The 19,930-nt window shown below is 37.3% G+C and overlaps 1 protein-coding gene across 4 annotated transcripts in view; it reads left to right on the top strand.

The window, feature by feature from the left end:
* The window catches only part of LOC132909004 (uncharacterized), a 219,232-nt gene extending 203,775 nt beyond the window's left edge, over nt 1–15,457 (top strand). For all 4 annotated transcript variants that reach the window (XM_060963568.1, XM_060963567.1, XM_060963571.1 and 1 more), the window contains exon 6: nt 4,633–15,457. In XM_060963568.1, coding sequence (XP_060819551.1) covers nt 4,633–4,840 — 208 coding nt within the window. In that variant the 3' untranslated portion in view covers nt 4,841–15,457. The remainder of the gene's footprint in view (nt 1–4,632) is intronic.
* The last annotated feature ends 4,473 nt before the right edge of the window (nt 15,458–19,930 follow it).

The following is a 19,930-nucleotide window of genomic DNA, read 5'->3' as shown; positions in this document are numbered from 1 at the left end:
TGTCACGTGACTCTCACAATCGCGTCGCGTTATCCATCGTCGTGAGATCGATGACGCCTGTGTCACGTAAAATAAAAAAGGAAATCGAAGATCTAAATAAAAAATAAAAATAGAAAAAAGAAGAGGATTTATTTCTTAACACTTATTTTTCATTAGCTACAAATTACTTCTGAACTCTAGACGCGATTTTTCAAGACTGAGACTCTTATAACTTGACTTTCGGCGGAATCTGATTCTTTTTCTGTCATCCTTCAATATCCCCACTATCCACGCATTTGTTAGGCGTTCTCGAACATTCGACGAAAGGACCGTTGGGATATTGAAGGTTCATTAGGCACTTCGCTTCGGCAAATACATTGTCACATCTTTATTTCCGTCATCACCAGCCCGTGTTCATCCAGATCAATGTATTAGGTTGCCCGAAAAGTTTCTTTCGTTTTATAAGGAAATAATAGACGCACAATGTTTTTGTTTTATATTAGTTTATTGAATTATGCACGAACATAATAATAGAAATAGAACGAAATGGATCATACCTAATTCAATAAAATAATATAAAACAGAAATTGTTGTTCATCTATTATTATCACCTTATGAAACGAAAGAAACTTTTCGGACAACTAATATTATAATCTGGAATACGTACGTCTAACAGCACAGTATAATATTTATAATGTTATAAATATATATAATAAAATCGTATAATATAGATCATTCGAGGCATTAAAGTTCCATTACCTTATTTTGTAGTTTTAATAATACTGTGTGTAATTTTCAAGTCGTCTTTTCGTTACTTCGTCATCGAAATTGTTTCGTTTCTGCTTCTATCTGTTTCAGAAGTTACATATATCAGGACCTCTTCTAATTTCATTTAGGGTTTTCATAGGTTGATTTTATACGTCGATTTTATACTCTTGGCCTTCGCGATCTTTATACGGACATGCAATTACCGATTGAATCTATTTTTAAACTCCTACTTTTTTCATAATCCGGTGGAATATCTTTGTCTCGAAAGCACAATTGTTCGTGAACGACTTTCACTTGTTAATGGTTTTCTTCTGGGGCCATTGTCGTCTCGCTTTTAAAGAAAACTGATTTTCATAGAGCGCCAGACCAATTCTTGTCGTAGCTATAAGACTAAGGAAGACAGAGGACCCCGTTAAAGCGATGCAGTCATTTAGAAGCGAACGAACAAAGCCTGGGAAATTACTTGCAAATCTCGGAATAAAATGCGATACAGGCTCTACAAATTTGCAACTATCTAGAAGGTTTAAAGGATTTAGGCAATTAAATTATCGAATCCAATGCTGCTAGAATACAGAGTGTGTCTCTCGCGAAGCAGTGCGACGTTAAACTTACACATACAAAAAAAAAAAAAAATTAAATTATATAATAAATTCTGTATTTCCGCATTTAAAGAAGAATTATAGCTGTATATATATATATAATCTAAAGATCTGTAAGACTCTTTAACACTAGAACTACCACACCAGTCAAATTGGCTCGTTTTACAATTTTATTTGAAAATTCCTACTTCATGTTAAGTCTTTTTTCCGCGATGATGTAATGACTTTTGCAACGATAACTAAAAGAATAATATGACGAATTTTATTTTGTTTTTTATGTATTCAAACTCAAAACAATTTTGTATCAAGGATACTTATACCAATACCAATAAAAATGACTGGTATTTGTCAAAGTGTAAAAGGGTGCTGTAATCTGTCTATCGAACCCCAATTAACTAGTTTCCTCGTTTTGTACAACTTCCCACACGTTTTTAAAATTTTTATTGCGTATTATTCTATATGATGATATCAGTTATCAGGAAAATTTCGGATCGATCGCTAGATGCTAATACTAAAAATACTACACCAGACAAAACGACTGGGTGTACAATTTTATAAATGTGTTAACTCTTGTTTAAAGATTATGGTCGCAGATGGATTAATAATACCAAATGCTTCTGTAAGAAAGTAACAAATCAATAAATATAAAAATATTCTATTATTACGTATTTTTTAAAGACCAGTCATCTTGTCTGGTTTTAGTAGAAATAGCTTCGTCTTAACTATCGGTAGTTCTAGTATTAACACATTTTACACTTCGATCTTAACATTATTTAAGATGGACATGATCTGTTTACTTATTTTGCCTATTTCTTGCCATTTTTTAATTCTTCGAATCGTAGTACAAGCTTAAAAAAAATTAATTATCACTTGGATGTACTGTAGATAAATTGAGTTTTTATTATTCTTCGTTATTTTCTAGTTATTCTTGTTATTTGATAATATCATGAAGCGTTATGGTAGTTTCTCAAAAATAATTGCAAGAAACGTTTAATTTAACACATTATAGAATTAACAAATTATTGTTATATAATTAATAGTGAATTATAGAAATATTCGTGAGAAGTTGCAATTATTATTTAGAAATTTAATAAAATCTGTAAAACAATACATATATCTGTATTTAACAATTAATATATAAATTCAATATATTATATTTCCTTCGTTTATTACTCGGTTCCCATTACGTTTCGTGCAGAATCTACGTGTCAGCGAAAACACGGTTCAATTCCTCTTTTACGACGGCTGTTCATCTATCTTCGAATCGAAATCTTCGTAGGGTAGAATTCTTATCATCCACGATAAATAAAATGTTTCAATATTCCTCTGAATCTGATATTTCGTCCAAATATTGAAAGTTATACATATTTGGAACGACAAAATATCTTCGATGTCCGTGATTTTACTATTTGCAAAATATATGTTCCTGTAAATTCGCAAATAACTTTCAACAATGTATAATAATGTGAAAAAATTTTATATGCTAAAATATGTTCGTGCCTGTAGTATTTTAAATTATTCATGCTTACAGAAACACAACTAAAACTTAAAAAATAAAATAATCGATATTTGAAAACTAATTACATTAATAAAAAGCGAAAATTATCTTCATATTGGGCCAAAACATGTTTATTTCATGTTTAAAACGCGTTTAACTTCGTTATTGATAGAATTATCATTAACAAAATAATTAGAAACATTGAGTTTTCTCCCATCTATTAGGCATTTTCATAGAGATGTTCGAAAAGCGGGAAAATGGGTTAATTTTCGAGATACAAAATATATTTATATACAGTTAAAAGTTACCTTTCATCAGCTATTAACAATATAATATAATATATATTAACTATTAACTGTATAATACTAAAAATATATTATATTAACTATTATAAAAATATATTAACTATTAACTATATAATAATAAAACTACATAAACTGATCGATTTATTGTTAGAATTTAATCTTAAAGTTAAGATTAATAATCTGTGGAAGACACAATGTTTATGTTAAAATAATATTCTGTGATATTTATTAAACAAAACTACAGAACCAAATATAAGCGAGTGATATAATTAACAAAGTATGGAAGAATTGTTGATTGTTGGCCAGTTACTCTCAGACTAGACATAGGTAGTGATCCATGATCCCTTAAATATTTTGAGCCCCACTCTCTATACAGTAATGAGTATGATCTGTACAAGTGTCCTGTTCAAATGCCTGCGTGGGTGTTCCATTTTTGATTCTTCAAACTTCATTATCTATATACATATTATACATGTCATGTATAATATAAGTGACATATCCATTCACTCGCAGACTTTTCTATTAACTATTAACTGCATAATACTAAAAATATATTATATTAACTATTATCTGTATAATGATAACACTGCATAAACTGATCAACTTATACACTTCCATTTTTGATTCTTCAAACTTCATTATCTATATACATATTATACATGTCATGTATAATATAAGTGACATATCCATCCACTTGTAGACTTTTCTATTAACTATTAACTGCATAATACTAAAAATATATTATATTAACTATTATCTGTATAATGATAACACTGCATAAACTGATCAACTTATACACTTCCATTTTTGATTCTTCAAACTTCATTATCTATATACATATTATACATGTCATGTATAATATAAGTGACATATCCATCCACTTGTAGACTTTTCTATTAACTATTAACTGCATAATACTAAAAATATATTATATTAACTATTATCTGTATAATAATAACACTGCATAAACTGATACACTTCCATTTTTGATTCTTCAAACCTCATTATCTATATACATATTATACATGTCATGTATAATATAAGTGACATATCCATTGACTTGTAGACTTTACATAAAAGATATAACTTAGAAAACACGAAGTTGGCACCCCGCTGGGGGTAGCCACCCACATGTTATATTTATTTTATTTTATGTTTTTTATTACCAATGAGATATAACACTTTACCAAATGTCCTTCAGGACAAATTGTAAAAACCAAAAATAAACTATTAAAAAAAAAAAAACTTGTAGACTTTCCTCTCTACTTCTTCCTAACTTCGTTAATTACATATACTATAAATATTATAAATACTACTTACTACATATACTACAAATAAGATACACATTAACCTGGAGAATTTCTTCCTTGACTCTTCATAGCTTCCTTAACTATATATACTATAAACGACATATACATTGATTTGTACACTTTCTTCTTCCACTCTTCATGACTTCATTAATCAAGACTATTGTTTATCGCAGAACGGCCACGCTGACGAGCGCAGAGGACCTAGCGAATGTAGGAAGCCCGCTGAGGGAAGCTTCGCCGCGGCCGGAAGTGCGAGTGGTCGCTCCATCGCATCGACCGCCTTCTGCCCTCGCCACGGTCAATAACACGAACAACGCCAGTAACGGATCTGCGAATCGCAAATCGGTCAGCATACTGCTGCCCGAGCAGTCGAGTGGATGACCCGAGCAGCAACACGGCTTTGTGCATCGTTGCGACAAGGAGCCGCCATCGATTTAGGAATCCAGCAAAAGAAAAGCGGCCGCTACGGCAACGAAGAGAAAGGCGGAAGCAACGATGACGAGGCTCGATTGCGCGACGAACACCCGGCATCCGAGATTTGTCGGACGATCGTGGTGCTCGAGTTTCGAAAGCGGCAAGCATCGGTCACGGCGTGGTGCCCGCTTCTAGCCAGATCTGGCTGCCACGCCGTGACGATGATCGCGCGCAATTACCACGGCCATTCGTTCTTGGCAGTTAGATCTCTGTCGCGAGCAAGGGGTTCGGCGATATCAGACTCCGCGGCTGTGTGAATTAAAACGGAGTAGACGGCCGGACGAGCTAAGTTAATTCGTGTTATTGGCAAACGTTCGATCATCGGCATCGCCCCGCCAGCCCAAATTGCTGAATAATTCACGCTGCCGGCGTGATAGCCGAGACAACGACGATTTGTCCAACCATAGTCGCTTTCAAACTGCTAGTAGTTCGTTCGTTTTATGTCTCGTAAATCGGCCCGTCTTCCTTCTTTTTCTTTTTTCTCCTTTTCGTTTCTTTCGGCTCGAGCCAGCACAGCGCTGCTATTTCTGTCGCATCGTGAAGACCACGCGGGCAAACATGATGAGTCGATTCGAAGGGCGCTTGCAAGTGGCAAAGTTTAGAGAATCTTGACCTCTTAGTGGAATACGTTGCGCGTACTAATGAAAACACTGCAGTGTGCAGTTTAAGCGTAAATTGGTTCATTGTTTCTTGGTGTGTGCCAGTTATTCAATCGATGGAATTGAGTTTGCTCTACAACTGAGAGGAGGAGCACATAAAATTTCGATTAAATTAGCGCATAAAGTTTCTTGTCCTCTTTGAAAAGCTTGTTCCTTGCCACTCGCAGTGTCTTCTACAAGCGCTCTTCAATTTTTCTTACTTTACTGCTACGTCACTTGATCATACGAAACAGTTGAAAAGCTTTTTTAAATGCTCAGGAAGATGAAAAAACGTTGTATTTAATTCTAAAATCAAATATGAAACTGGTCGACAACGTATTGAATTAAAATCTTTCTCTTCTATAACAGACTTATCATGCTTCTCACCTGTGGCCTTTACGCGCATACGTGCTACGAAGGAGAAGCGTATCGAATCGCGAGGATTCTGATCAAGATCTGACCCACGAGATGCGTCTACCTTCTTTGAAAAAGCGAGACGATTAACAATTTGCGGAAGCGCAACGCGTTAACTGCTACGTCGTTGCCAACATCTCTGTAGTTGGAACGCTTTGTAGCGTCGTGTCTCTTGGCGAGACGTAATTTGTTAAACCTCGCGTGATTGGACACCGTATAAATTTAAGAAACACGATCACGTCATACGAGACACTAACGCGGACCTCTCTGCCTCTTGTTCCCTTGGAAAAGTGATTTTTCTTCGAGTTACGTCGCTGGCTCTTCGAAGGTGGAAGGTAGACGAATAGATGGGACAAACAAGAAATTCCGACTACTCGACAGCGCGACCCGCAAAAGTCAGATTCCCTGTATTTAGAGTAATCTGCGTTCATCGATCGTCCAAGTTTAATTCTTTCACGGTGTAAGAACACGACGAAGAGTCCCAAATTTCAAACCTAGACAGCCTTTTCATTGGATAATTAACGTTAAGCAAAGCGCGTGTTCGGCTTCTGGCCGATGTTAACGCGTCCCGAGGATTTTTCATTTTTACAACGAAACTTTTTGAACGCTAGGTTTTGGCAAGAAACAACGACTGTACCTAAAGATTTGTAAATTTATTTACGTAGCGTACCGTATGGATGCAAACGATACGAGAAGCAATTTTCACATTTCTGTCTTCGATATCGTCAGAGTACACAGAGTTAAGATACGAAACTGTATGCCGAAAACTGCATCTGCCAGCTTGTCGACGCTTACATTGTGAAAGAGTTAAGCTAATATCGGTGGAAAGAAACTCGCGCGATATTTCGAAAGATTCCTCTTTCGGAAGACTCTCGTTTCAAGCCAAGCGAGAAACCGAATCGGCCATTCTCTGCGCGAAAGTCTGCGGAAGCTTCGAAACGGCGGTCTTCAAGAACAGGAATTGAGATCGCGGCCGAATGCATAGGATTTCGTCGAGATCGATCGCTGTCGCTGTCGTTAGCCGAGACGAAATGCAAAAGATCGACGCGTTGATCCTTCGGTTGCGTCTTCGCCGAAGCAACGACGAGGACCTGTCGATCTATGTCTGTGGAAAATGTGGCGCTCGTTGTCCAATGTCTCTGTTTGTCAGTGACGAATGTTGCTGCTTGTTGTCCACTTCGAATCGCGGCAGCAAAGATCAAATGAAAACTAAGAAACGCGTAGCAACACATTGAAAGCGAACATTTCCTCAGCGTGAACAACGTGATTGTACCAGTTGACGTGGAACACGCAGCAACAACAGGCAACGGAACGGGAGGTTCCTCGTTGTGTTGCTTCGGCGGAGACGCGGCTTTTGGCTTTGGACCTAAGCGCATAAACCTTGCCTTTGTTCTGTTTGTAATTTTTAACGAACGATTCCACGATCTTTGCGTAACGCTGTACGTAGAATCGCTTCGGATATCCCTCGCTTTCCTCGTTGAATTTCACGGCGATGATTCGGATAATCGGCTGATCCGATCAGTGCGAAACCTTTCATTTGTAATCGCTTGTAACGCTTCTAGAAGACGATGGCGAATAAGAATTCAACCGTGTAGTTTAAGTTTCTAAAGCCAGTATTAATGGATCGTTGGTAAATTTCCGCATCGCTACAAAGACGAAGAATCGAGCGGTTTAAATGTTCAAGCTCACTGACAATCTACCGGACGAATATCTGAATCAGTTTGTTTTCGTGTTCGATTGCACGCCGAGACAAGAATATGGGAAACTGGGATATGTTTGCAGAAAGATGGCAAAATTGTCGAGAAGCCAGATACAATGTCGAAACGAATTACTCTTCTGTTCGAGTCGAACGATTTTAACACTAGAATACCCAGAGTGGCGAAAATGACCAATTTACGATCCTTTAGAAATAATTCTGTAAATTGGCGAAGCAGTAGTTTCGGAATTTCGAGTGATTCTTTGTAAAGTATATGGACAAAGTGGCCTTTTGCCTCCAATTATGTACAATTTTCTATATCTGTTACTTTCGCTCCTTTGGTACAGGTCTCATATTTGATCGTGGGTTGTTCTAGTGTTAAAGAATTCCAAGTACGATGGACGCGATACTGTCGAATGTACTCAACGTTTCCCCATCAGAACTTTAGATACGACAATCAATGGACCCCTAGGAATCATTCGCAACGAATTGATCCGTACTTCGTTGCGGCCACTAGACTGGCCATGTGCTTTCGAAAAAGAGCGGCGGGAAAGTTGCGCGAGATTAGGGAAAAGAAGAGATTTCGAGAAATCGAAGGGAATCCATGCTTATACATTCGCAAAGAAACATCGACTGCTATTCGACTGTATGTAAACTTATAAATGTCATTCCACTGTTGCTGCAGCAAATTCTGTCGAAGATGAGAACTCGATTTTACACGGTGCATTCGTGATTTACTTAGAATAGTTGACCGTCTCACGACGATAGAGGAATATTGTTCCCCGTTTGTTTCAGCATCGGTACAATAAACGTTCTTACGTGTGTAAGAATAATAACCGAGTCGTTGCGCCGATATGACTCGCGCGTCATCGTCCAACATGCGTCTACGAAAAAGGATGACGCGAACGAAATTAGATTAAAAGGCAGTTTTCTCTGATGAGAAAAGGAAGAACGAACATCAGCAAAGGTATAGACAAAGATAGTGGAACGATGGAGGAAGAACGTTTCAAACTCTTTTGTTTGTCACATTTTAGATAAATTAACGAATTTCACCATCTTCGTAAGATCTAGCGCTATCTCTGCCCACGATAATACACACATACACACACATACACACATACATACAAATAACGCTTAGGTGAAATTAATCGAGAAAAAGAGACTCCTAGGATTCGTTGAAAAATCCCTTCGATGGTGCTTCGTGGATTAGTGCTTTGATGAAAAATTAAATCGAGGACACATGGTTGGACGACTACTTCGAGTAGGAAATTATCGTGGGCTCTAATTACACGTATAGTCTTTAAGATTCTAGACTTAAGATAACGCATACGAGTCGCTCACGATTCGCCTGTCTGCTCGGTGGCCGCGATCAGCTGCAAGCTGCTAAGAAATTAGCTCGACCGATCGCCTAAGTTTTAGCTTCGTTTGTATCGCCAAACCAGCAGCACGTTCTCTCGATTCGCCGAAACTTACGGTCGCAACCATCGTTCGACTCGATGCGGCTTTTGATCGCAATTGGAACCGCGACCGAGCAGGCACCAGCAGATTTTAAATAAGACTCTAGTCCTGTAAATACGTAGCTAGACGAAACGTGAAACGAGAAAACGATCGGCGGAACTGTTGGCCTGAGAACAGAATCTTGAGACACGAAGTGTAAAATGTTTGTGGTTTGCATGGAGATTAAGCCGTCACTTTGTATCTTGAATTTTGCAAAACAAGCTATTCCATTCTGACGACTGATCGCAACCGTTTCGTCGAATGACGAGGCTCGTAAGCGAGGAAGGCAATTTCGAAGACCGAAATTTCGCTCGATCAACCGAACAAAATATAAATATAACATGGAAGAATCATAATTTGAGAATGCTTGCAACTGCAGAGCAGCGCGTAGTATTTAAAATCCAAAATCGACTTTTTGTAGTAAAATCTGTAATTTTATATTTTCCAATATAATTTCATTATTTTTGTCGGGCCCCACTTTGTGCGAGCATGTACATCATCTACTGATTCTTCTAATTCAACTACGTTCGTTACTACGTGCAAGAGAATTAAGATTTTCGACTACAACTGCGGGCGATTTTCCAAATTTTTCCAAACTTTTTGTCTATGCTGTGTTTTAGTCCATATCTTCTCTAGTTTATCGTATGGAAATTTTCAATAGTATACAAAAACAATGTCTTTTCCTTTGTTTTCTTCCATTCTGAGTATCAAAGATCCCGCTACGAGATCTAAATGCCCCGAACGAGAGTTTATCTCTTGTACCATAAATGTTATTCCATAAAAACGCGTCTCCTGCGAGAAATCTAATTCTTAAAGACAGTCCATGAACTATAACGACTGCGTACGTTCAAATACGAAATGCGATTGAACCCAGCAGAAGTATCGCTCGGATGTTGCGCAAACTCGAAGCAACACGATGATCGCGCAAATGAGCGATTTCCACGTCGCCCGCGGTTGGACGGTCGAACACGCTCGTAAACAGATTCTTTTTCCATCAAAAATATCTCCATGCTGTCGTACATATATCGTTGCTCAAGAACAGGAGAAGAGAAAAGAAAAGAAAGAAAAAAAAACAATCTGATACATTCGAGTGAATCAAAGATCGAAGAGAAGATCAAAGTTGCTTTACCAACTGCATTTAATCCCGCGCGATCGTGCAGAATCCGGCCGCTAGCCACAAACATATTACGGAAGAGGAAGAACACTGGTCTCTGATATATCCGACAATATATTTACACTAATCGTAACGGTCTAGTACACGTTCTCGTATGTAGCTCGCTGTATGGCGATTGTTCATGCACCCGTAGGGAAGACTGGCGAGAGGAAGAGACGATCGTGCGCAAAGTGGCGCAGAGCGGAGACGATTCGGCGCGAAGGAGCCGCGTACCAAACGGATGATATCGGTGATCGACCTAAAATTGGTCTGCGAGCGGATAGGAAGCGACGAACGAGAGAAAGAAGGAAAGAGGTCGAGGTTCATCGTGTTACATTCAGCGAGGCAAGCGCGCTTGTTCGTGCGAAATAGCGTGTGCCAAAAGATGCGTCGAGTTCTTGTTTAGCGATACGCGAAGCTCGCGAGACGTTCTCGGTCTCCGGTGCGCTTTCGATCATCCAACGACAGGAATTGCGACCGAGATGACGATGATCACTGATTCGAAAGAACGGAAGAGAACACCTTGTTGCTAATTATTTAAGAATTATTCCTCGTCACACATACACACACACATACACACATGTATAGACGCGTGGCGTGTTGGAAGCGCGCGACACGGCCATCCTCGTTATCATCGAATCGAAGAAGCTTCGCTGATGAAACGTATGCTCAATACGCGAGTCGAATCGATGCATTCCTTTCTTCCGGGGTCGAGACGAAGCATACGACGCGCGCTCGTGAAACGGAAGATCACGACGCGCCTTCACGCGTCTACCTAACGTAACTTAGGCGAACGGATTTCGTTCTTTGCGGATTCGAAAGAACTAAACGACGAGACGAGACGTTCTCATTGCCCCCACCCTTTTTTTGTTTCTGTTTCTAGAGAGAGAGAGAGAGAGAGAGCGAGAGAGCGAGCGCAAGAGAGAGAGAGAGAAAAGAAAAAGAAATATTGTGATAGAAAAAAAAAGCGTAGCAACTTAAGGCGTTATTAATTATGATTTTAAGCGATTAATTAAACTACCATTTAAGACGCGAAGAGAGTGAAGCAACACAGGAAACATCGGCCAAAAACATCGGCGATCCACGTGAGGATCGCGATCGATCAGCTGGACGCTCTTAGATGTCTGTGGCAGCGATCACCCAATCTGAACTTGTTAATGATCCTATATCAGTCGCATGCACGCGATATTCGCGCGACGCTAATTATTAACTGCGATCTCTGTTCAAATATCGGTTTTATAGCTGTCGATGAAAGAGGCTGATTAAACGATACGATGGAATTACATATACAATGTACGTATTCATATATACGGTAGATGTACGATTATAATTCACATGTAACGCCGGTGGAAACTGTCCCCTTTAACCCCACCCTAAGCCCGGTTTTCCGCATGCGTCATTCCGATTTTCTTCGTGCAAGCTGTTTCTTCTATTCTTTTTCTTTCGAAATTCAACGCGACCGCGATGTTGCTTCAATTCCGATCGTCCGATGTTTCAAGCGACTGGTGGACAAAGCGATTTCAAAAGATCTGTCCGTCGTTCGGCGCCAGCTTCCCAAGCTCTGTGAAACAGCGAGATGAGATCTCCTAACTTCGAGATCCAGAGCGCTCGTAGAAAACACCATAGGTGGCAGAAGAGCTGAAGAATTTTAATTTCTTATTCGAACATGTTCTACGTTCCAATGAAGACACTGCAGTATGACAATTTCACGCTCCAAATGGTCATCGACAGTGCTGGAATGGCAATGCCGATGGACGTCGGTTAATTGTCTTTCAGCTCCTGTCTGTGGCATTCGGCTTTCTTCGCACCTAAGAGGATTCTTTGCAGATACATTTTCCTTTTTCATAAATTTGCATTACGTCAATGCATAGGTTGTCTTTGATTTCCACAATACTCGTTCCAGCCTCGCTCATGGTATTTTTACAGGCGCTCTTCGATCAATTGAAAGTGAAATCGCGTGACGTTTGTTACGGTGGGAGGTTCTCAAACATTGCGAAGAACATTTTACAATTTCAACGCTGTTACGCCTTTTCAGAGTGGTCTTTTCGCTCCACTCGATCATCCTATAGTTAACGTATCTCCTAGCTTTAAGGAACATATTAGAAAATTATCGTTGACGCGTGTAATTTCCCGTTTCAGTGCTACGTGAAAGGTTTTCGTAAAACGTAAAAAAGTTCGCTCAGAAACTTTTCACTTTTTTATTCGTCAACGTACATCTTCGAGGTCATCGATGAATTTTAATTAGGATAAAAAGTAACTCGAGATACGAGCGGTAGCCTAATGAGACGAGTAAGGTTTCACGAGAATTATAATTGCAGAATATATTTATATGGACAGATGAATAAACTGTTCGTTAATAGTGTGGCAAAATGAAACTTCAACTTATTAAAAATGTTCAAAGTGTCCCATTGTAAGTAATTACATTTTTCGACGATATTCTATTCTGTACTTGTTAGGAAATATCCTGAAGTTCTAGGAATCTCGATCGTCGTTGTAATTTCAAGATATTCGAGGTGAACGAGTTCGAGCAAAGAGATCGTGGTATTCGTAAAAGTAATTTCTTAATAGCCTTTTCTCGTAATTTATCGCGGGAGCATTGACCAATAATCAGTTCAGAGAAATTACGTCTCTAATGACTTCAATTATGGCCATTTGTCAGACACATGCAATCTTTCGCATTCGCCACTTAAACAAGAATATCAAAGGAACGTTCGACCTGAGAATGCCGGGAAATTTATTTGATCTCGAATTCGCTAGAGATCATTTCCAATTACAATCTTCGTTCTCCCGCGATGTTAACGGACGAACGTTGTTAACAACGCTGTGAAAATTTTACACGCGAATCGGTGTCGATAGATAATTGGCTGGAGTAACATTTCGTTTAAACAAACTGTTACACTACAAAAACGAGCGATTGTCTCAAATGATTGCAAAGATAATTTATCTTAATAGTTCCCTAAGAAGTATACAGATATCATACAATTTTTTACACATTCTATTCCAATAAGCGGGTAAGAATAAAAAAGATCATTGAATATTTTAAAACACCTAGACTAAGAACATCCAAGTACCAAAAAAAAAAAAAAAAAAAGCAAACACAGTCAAAAAATGACCGCATCCAAGGACCTATCGTTGTATCAGTCTGCCCATTCGTGGCACACGATACTAAGCAGAAATTTCGAAATGACGAACGACGCGTTGTCATCGTCCCAAAAAAAAAGAAAAAGAAATAGTCGAAGATAAATATTAAACGGGTAACAAAACACAATGAAAATAACTAACGCTAAATTATTAAATTAAAGAAGGTGCTGCCGAAAAATGCTTGCGTATCGAGTATATATGTATAGTTTGCGAATCGATCTTTTGAAATCTATTTGTATGGAAATCAGTAGTGGCGATTTTCGTGGCCAGAGTCGATCGATCGTTGTCGAGGAACCGAGGACTTCCGTTTGGATCGAAGATACGACGAAACGATCCCCCGTTCTCCACAAATCCACCCCCGTTTCTAGTGTACGTAAATAATGTTACAACGGCCGTACGTAGACTTTCTCTCGACGATCACGTAATCAATAACCGATATAGAGAGCGCCATAACGATTTTTTATATCGACAGCGGTTACTACTGTTTTCCACGGTTCTTTTTTATACCAAGTAGATGGAAGTAGCGGTGTAATACGATACGGCCTACTTTTCCACGAGCGTACAGTTGCTAACGTGAACTGAGCATCGCGAAGAAGGGATACCTTTCCGATTGTGAATTCGGTCGTAAACGGAGGCATCTCCAACCGGAGGCACCTCTATTTCCTCTTCCTTTTATCGATCGTCAACCCTCGACTACAGACCATCCACCTGCCATCCGAATCTGAATTTTCACTTTCGTTATCGCGATCCGCAGTGCAGACTTTTAGAATCTCCTTTGATGATGGCTACGTTTCATCCTATAAATATTGACAAATTTACATGTAAAGCAATGACACGTGTATTAGATTCGTTTTTATATTTCAATTTGATAATTAAATAGGTAACATTGCCGAATAATCTACATTTTGTGCTTGAGGCTTTTTTGAGAAAAACGCGGACGAGGTTTGTAGTCGATGGTTGATTGATCGATCCAGCGAACGTTTTGTAAATCCAAGACGCATGATCTTACGTTATAATTGTCCCTAAATGTATGGATCAGTTATGAAAGTCCACCTAGCCTAGTTTGTACGTCTGTTGCAATTATTATTATTATTATTATTATTATATGATTATCGTTAACGTTAATAATCAGTGTCGTTCTACTGCTATTATTCTTATCATTACGTTTAATTACTTCTATTGCTACGATTATTGTTACTCGTCGTTATTACCACTGTCATCGCCACGATCGAATTAAAAGGAAAAAAATAAATAAATAAATAAATAAATAAAGGTAAAAAATAGTATGCCCTATACTCGGTATCTGTGTCGAAAAGACCTATGCATATATTAATGGTTATCGCTATATATGACTAAAAGCTCCAGTACAGTAAGGAACATAAACAGTACACTCCTCCCTCGCCCCCACACTGATAATAAAGAAGATTGACGTCGTTCGATGAATCCATAGTAAAACGAGTGAAATAAACGTCCACGGCAATTTGTTCGTTCGAATATCGTGAAAAACATTTGAACAAAGAAAAAAAGAAGAGAAAAGGGAAAAGAGAAAGAAGAGAACATCCGACGAATTCTTTACACCCTGGCTCGACGACGAATCGTCGTTTATCGAGTCTTTCGTGTAATACTATGGACGACGTCGTTCTCACAGAAATTTTGTACGTATATTATAGCCTCCACTTTCGTTTCCAACGAGAAATAAAGAAGAAATAAATGAATAAAACGAGACACCGATGCGAGTATGTACTTGAGAAAATTTGAGAAAAAGAGCGAGAGAGCGAGAGTGTGAGAAAACGAGCGAGCGAAGGAAACAGACACGATAATCGATCCTTGCGAGACTCATTAAAGCACAGAGAACGTGTATACTGCACGTTCGGATGTGCGATGGCGAGGAAGATCGATGAAAAGCATTGTATTCATCCCCAACACACAACTATTTATTTGTACATTATTTTACCGAATAAACGTGCATCTTTTGCATCCTTAAACTAACAGCTGTGTCATTTGTCCTTGATCAACACTTTCAGAGCTGTCCGACCGGAAGCTCAGGCGCAGATTCTCCCTGGCGCCGGCTCTGTTTCGCTTTATATTTATATTCTTTTTGCTCATCGCTTTTCAAATTGGTATAAAACTGTGGGAGCTTGCAAAACAACGCAACTGAGCGAGGTAACTTAGTATTAAATAACAAATTACTGCTCGAATAATGAGGAAGATTGTCACTAAACCTACCGGCGCGGTCAAATTGACGGACCTTCTGCACAAATTTAACCGGATTTAAGCTTCATAATTTCTGACTTTTCCTAAGACATGCATACCATATATTTGTCGGTATTTAATTTTAGTTCGCTCGTTTATTTTCTGAGAAAAATTTGTACTCTGCCTTGCATACCGTGAGCGGTCATTTTGACCGTCTGACAAAATATGTTAGTTATTCTTAAAATAAATGCAATTAGTACGAAGAAAAGGCTATCTCAAGATCAGATGACAAACAAAATCAGTAATAACAAATAATAACAGCTGTTACATCCCTAAGCTTGTCATGAAACAATCCATCCCTCGTTCAAGATAGCCACCAGCTGTTGAGACATATCGACTCAGGCCCATGATAATCCTAAGGAACCTTAGCAAAATTTAGCATTTTTTACAGTCCATTGTTACAAACATTTTAAAACTCGAGAAGTTTCTTAAGGTTATTGCTCATTGCTATAAAACACGGGAAGAACTTTCCTAACTTCACCCTCGAGTAACCGTTGCTGGAGAACGGTCAATACTCATCAATATTTTTATAAATATCGCATAACAGATCAGATTTTTACTTGCTATTGTCTTCTCGACTAGAATACATCTCGGTTTGTTAGTCAATTAGTCGACATCTAAACTTGTTATCCCTAAAACTCGGACAGAAAGCATCTCAGAGCGTTTTGTGTAAAGTTGTCATAAAAGGGAAGATAAAGCATATCAAATTTGACAATAATTTTGTATTCCGTACGTGGTATTATTCTGTGATAAATATTTACCATAGAAATGTCAAGACTTTAAAAAAAATTATAAAAAAGAAATAGATAATAGGACATAGAAGAAGACTGTTCAGTGTGCGATGAACAAGAAACTTCAGCAACTGAAAACAGCATGGAAACAAATTTTTTTTTTTTTATTTTATTTTGGTTTTTACAATTTGTCCTGAAGGACATTTGGTAAAGTGTTATATCTCATTGGTAACTAAAAAATAAAATAAAATAAATATAGCATGTGGGTGGCTACCCCCAGCGGGGTGCTAGCTTCGTGTTTCCTAAGTTATATCTTTTATGATGGAAACAAATGGAAAGCTATTTACAACCGAATCAGAGTTGAATATTAAAAATAAGCGTTTACATAAGGGCAAAAATTAATTTATAACTACTTCACCTTCCATTCGTTTTCTGTTCCTTTGTGAAACCTTTTCAGCCTATTGTAAATGACTAGTGGCTTCATAGTATTTACTCCATATGCTTCTTTTAACATATCAACCGCTTCAGTTACTTTTCTCTCGCGTTTTAGGACAGTTGACGAAACTGAGCAAGTTACCTTAGTACTGAATAACAAATTACTGCTCAAATAATGAGAAATATTGTCGGCGACAAAAGGCCGATAAATAGGCTATCGGTCGGTAAGCGTCGGAGACATAAACCGATTAATCGGCTATCGGTCGGTAAGTGTAGGCGACGAAAAACGAATTAATCGGCTATCGGTCGGTAAAGTGTTAATATGCATGTAGCAGAGTTGATCATTAGTTAGAGTAAGATCATTCATGTAAATTAATGTATAAGTCTTTGTTAGAGTAAGATAAATACTTGTCAGAGTAAGAGATTGAAATAAATTTCATAAGTTTATCCGTGGGTTTATCGTTTATTATTCGCAATGAATTATTTTAATTTAATCTTACAAATTTATTTTTATTACCTGTTTGAATAACGATTGTAGAGTCGTTCGAATAAGAACACGAATGATCGTTTATTTCCACTGAATTTTTCACAGGTATACATATATTAGTACAGTTCTTACTATTAACCTTTTGCACTCGGTTTTCGATTTCGTTACCAGCAGCTGCCAACTCTTTTAAGTGTTTTATTTGAAATTTACTTTAACTAAAAAACAAGACAATTTAAATAAATAAAGGAAGAAACAAATTCACGTAAATACCAGTTTTATTCGCACTATTGTTGTACTTTGTAATTCTTAAGTGTACGATATATGTTGAAACAATTTCCAGGATACAATCCTGCTTTTCTTTCGCATGTTGCACAAAGAAAGGTGGGGCTGAAAGAATGTCAACTGTGAGACTGAACAAAAGAGCTCCTAAGATAACTGATGTCGAGTTACACTCGACATAGGAGTGTAAAGGGTTAATTTATCAAACGAGTAATTTACCAAAGAACGATAAACTTTCTAATGTGGAATTTGAAAAAGGTTAGTTACGAAAGCTAACGTTACTGTCTAGTACCACGTCTATCCTCGATGTGACAGATAAATATCTATACATAATACATAATTGTATTCGAATAAACTGCACGATTACATTTTGTTTGTAATAAATTCTCGCACGAATAATTTCTTAGTTGAATAAATACCTGTTCGATTGGATATTTTCTGGTTAGTGGCGAATAAAATTTGACTGCTTATTTTTATTCGTTATCTGTTGTTTGCATAGAATCTCGTGCAACACGCACGTAGCAAGCTTGGGCATAATTCTAATAAAATATTTACTTAGATATTTTCAAATACTTATACATTAATTTACATGAATGATCTTCCTGCATACTTTTTTATTGCTTAACTATCAAATGAAATAATTTCGTATTTTATTCGATACTTTATATTAGAATAAATGTTTGCAGACATAATATTTTTGTATTTCCCATTCTACATATTACGTCATTATCGACATCATAACAGTATCGTTAGAAATACGATGACGTATTATTTACGAGTAATTGAAATTAATAATACGATGAATCTCAAAACTTACGTTAATTTCCTCAAAGAGCTGCTCGTTAACTGTCGTCCCTCGGATGTAAATGCTGCAATCTGGTTCTTGCTTCAGCGAGCAAAAGGTCTTAAATCTTCTAAGAAAGATTTAACACAAAACTGAAACGAAAAATTACGTATATCAATAACGATCCTCACTGGTGTTTCCCTCGATCGTAAGAAATATTCTGATAAACAGACACGATCAGATAAAAAGATGATTCCAAGGATGTAGCAGGATTAAAGAATCGATTTTACGTCGTCGATGGACAGGCGTCTGTAAAACAGGTATCGTTCAATGTAGTACTAAAAACATTTACATTCTTTTCACTTGCTTATAAGGTGTACAAAAAAAAAAAAAAAGAAAATAAAACAACTTTGGCTAAATTCTTGTATTTTTCAAAAGACACGCTCCTTAATTTTGTTTATCAATTAAATAATTAAAATGGAAATTGCGCTTACAGATATCTTTTAGATTTAAAATAATAACGTGAGAATTAAGACTCTATAAAAGACACTGCGTGGTATTAATTCCTTTTTTATTGTCCTTTTATAACATAGTGCACAATAAATAATGTTATGTATATATATATATATACATAATGTATATGTATATGTATGTACATTATATATATATATATAATCCATCTGTCAGAGTAATTGATCTCTAAAAAAAGAAGACAGATTAGTTATATCATAAATAGTGTTGCATATAAATAAATACGTTCACAGTGAAAGGACAGCGATAGCTGAATAATATTAATGAACTTACGCTAAACACCTTTCTCGTCGATGTTACATCGATTAAGTAGTAATTTGATAATGTTAAAAGATACCGATATAACAGTGAAGAATTTCTCACGAAATGGTAGTACTATTTCTCATGAAATAGTAGGATATTAATAAATAGACAATAAGTATCGACAATACGTCATAGGCATGTGTATACGACTGAGAAAAGTCATTTTTTAAGTTGAATACGTGTATGTATAATAACATTTGGTACTCCTCGTAATACTTCTCATTAATTTCTTAATACGCATCACAGATATGTCGTTGTTTATAGAAAACAAAAACATACAGGTAATAGTGTAAACTCAACTTATTCCCATTAATCTCTAATGTAGGCAACTCGAGATACCATAGTTTCGAAATATATTCAATCAATCCAATTTTAGATTTTAATCTTTCACGATGGTTCACGATGCACGTCGTGCCTCTCGCTTTACAGAGCCAATCGCGTTATCCCTTGGAATAGCGAACCATAATGTTCGCGAAACGTCAACGCGAAACTGCGACAGATAACGCGGTTAATCCCTGAAAAGCCAAAAGTCGACATCGATCGGATCTGTTCGTGTTACAGAACTGCAAGTAATAGACTGAATATCGTTATAAAAAATGCTTATATACGCGTGCACGCGTGAAACGAGGAAGAAAATGCGTGTCCGCTTTTGTAC

Source organism: Bombus pascuorum, chromosome 7 (assembly GCF_905332965.1).
Source record: "Bombus pascuorum chromosome 7, iyBomPasc1.1, whole genome shotgun sequence".
NCBI classification, from domain to species: domain Eukaryota; kingdom Metazoa; phylum Arthropoda; class Insecta; order Hymenoptera; family Apidae; genus Bombus; species Bombus pascuorum.
This window is presented reverse-complemented; position numbering and strand designations above follow the sequence as displayed.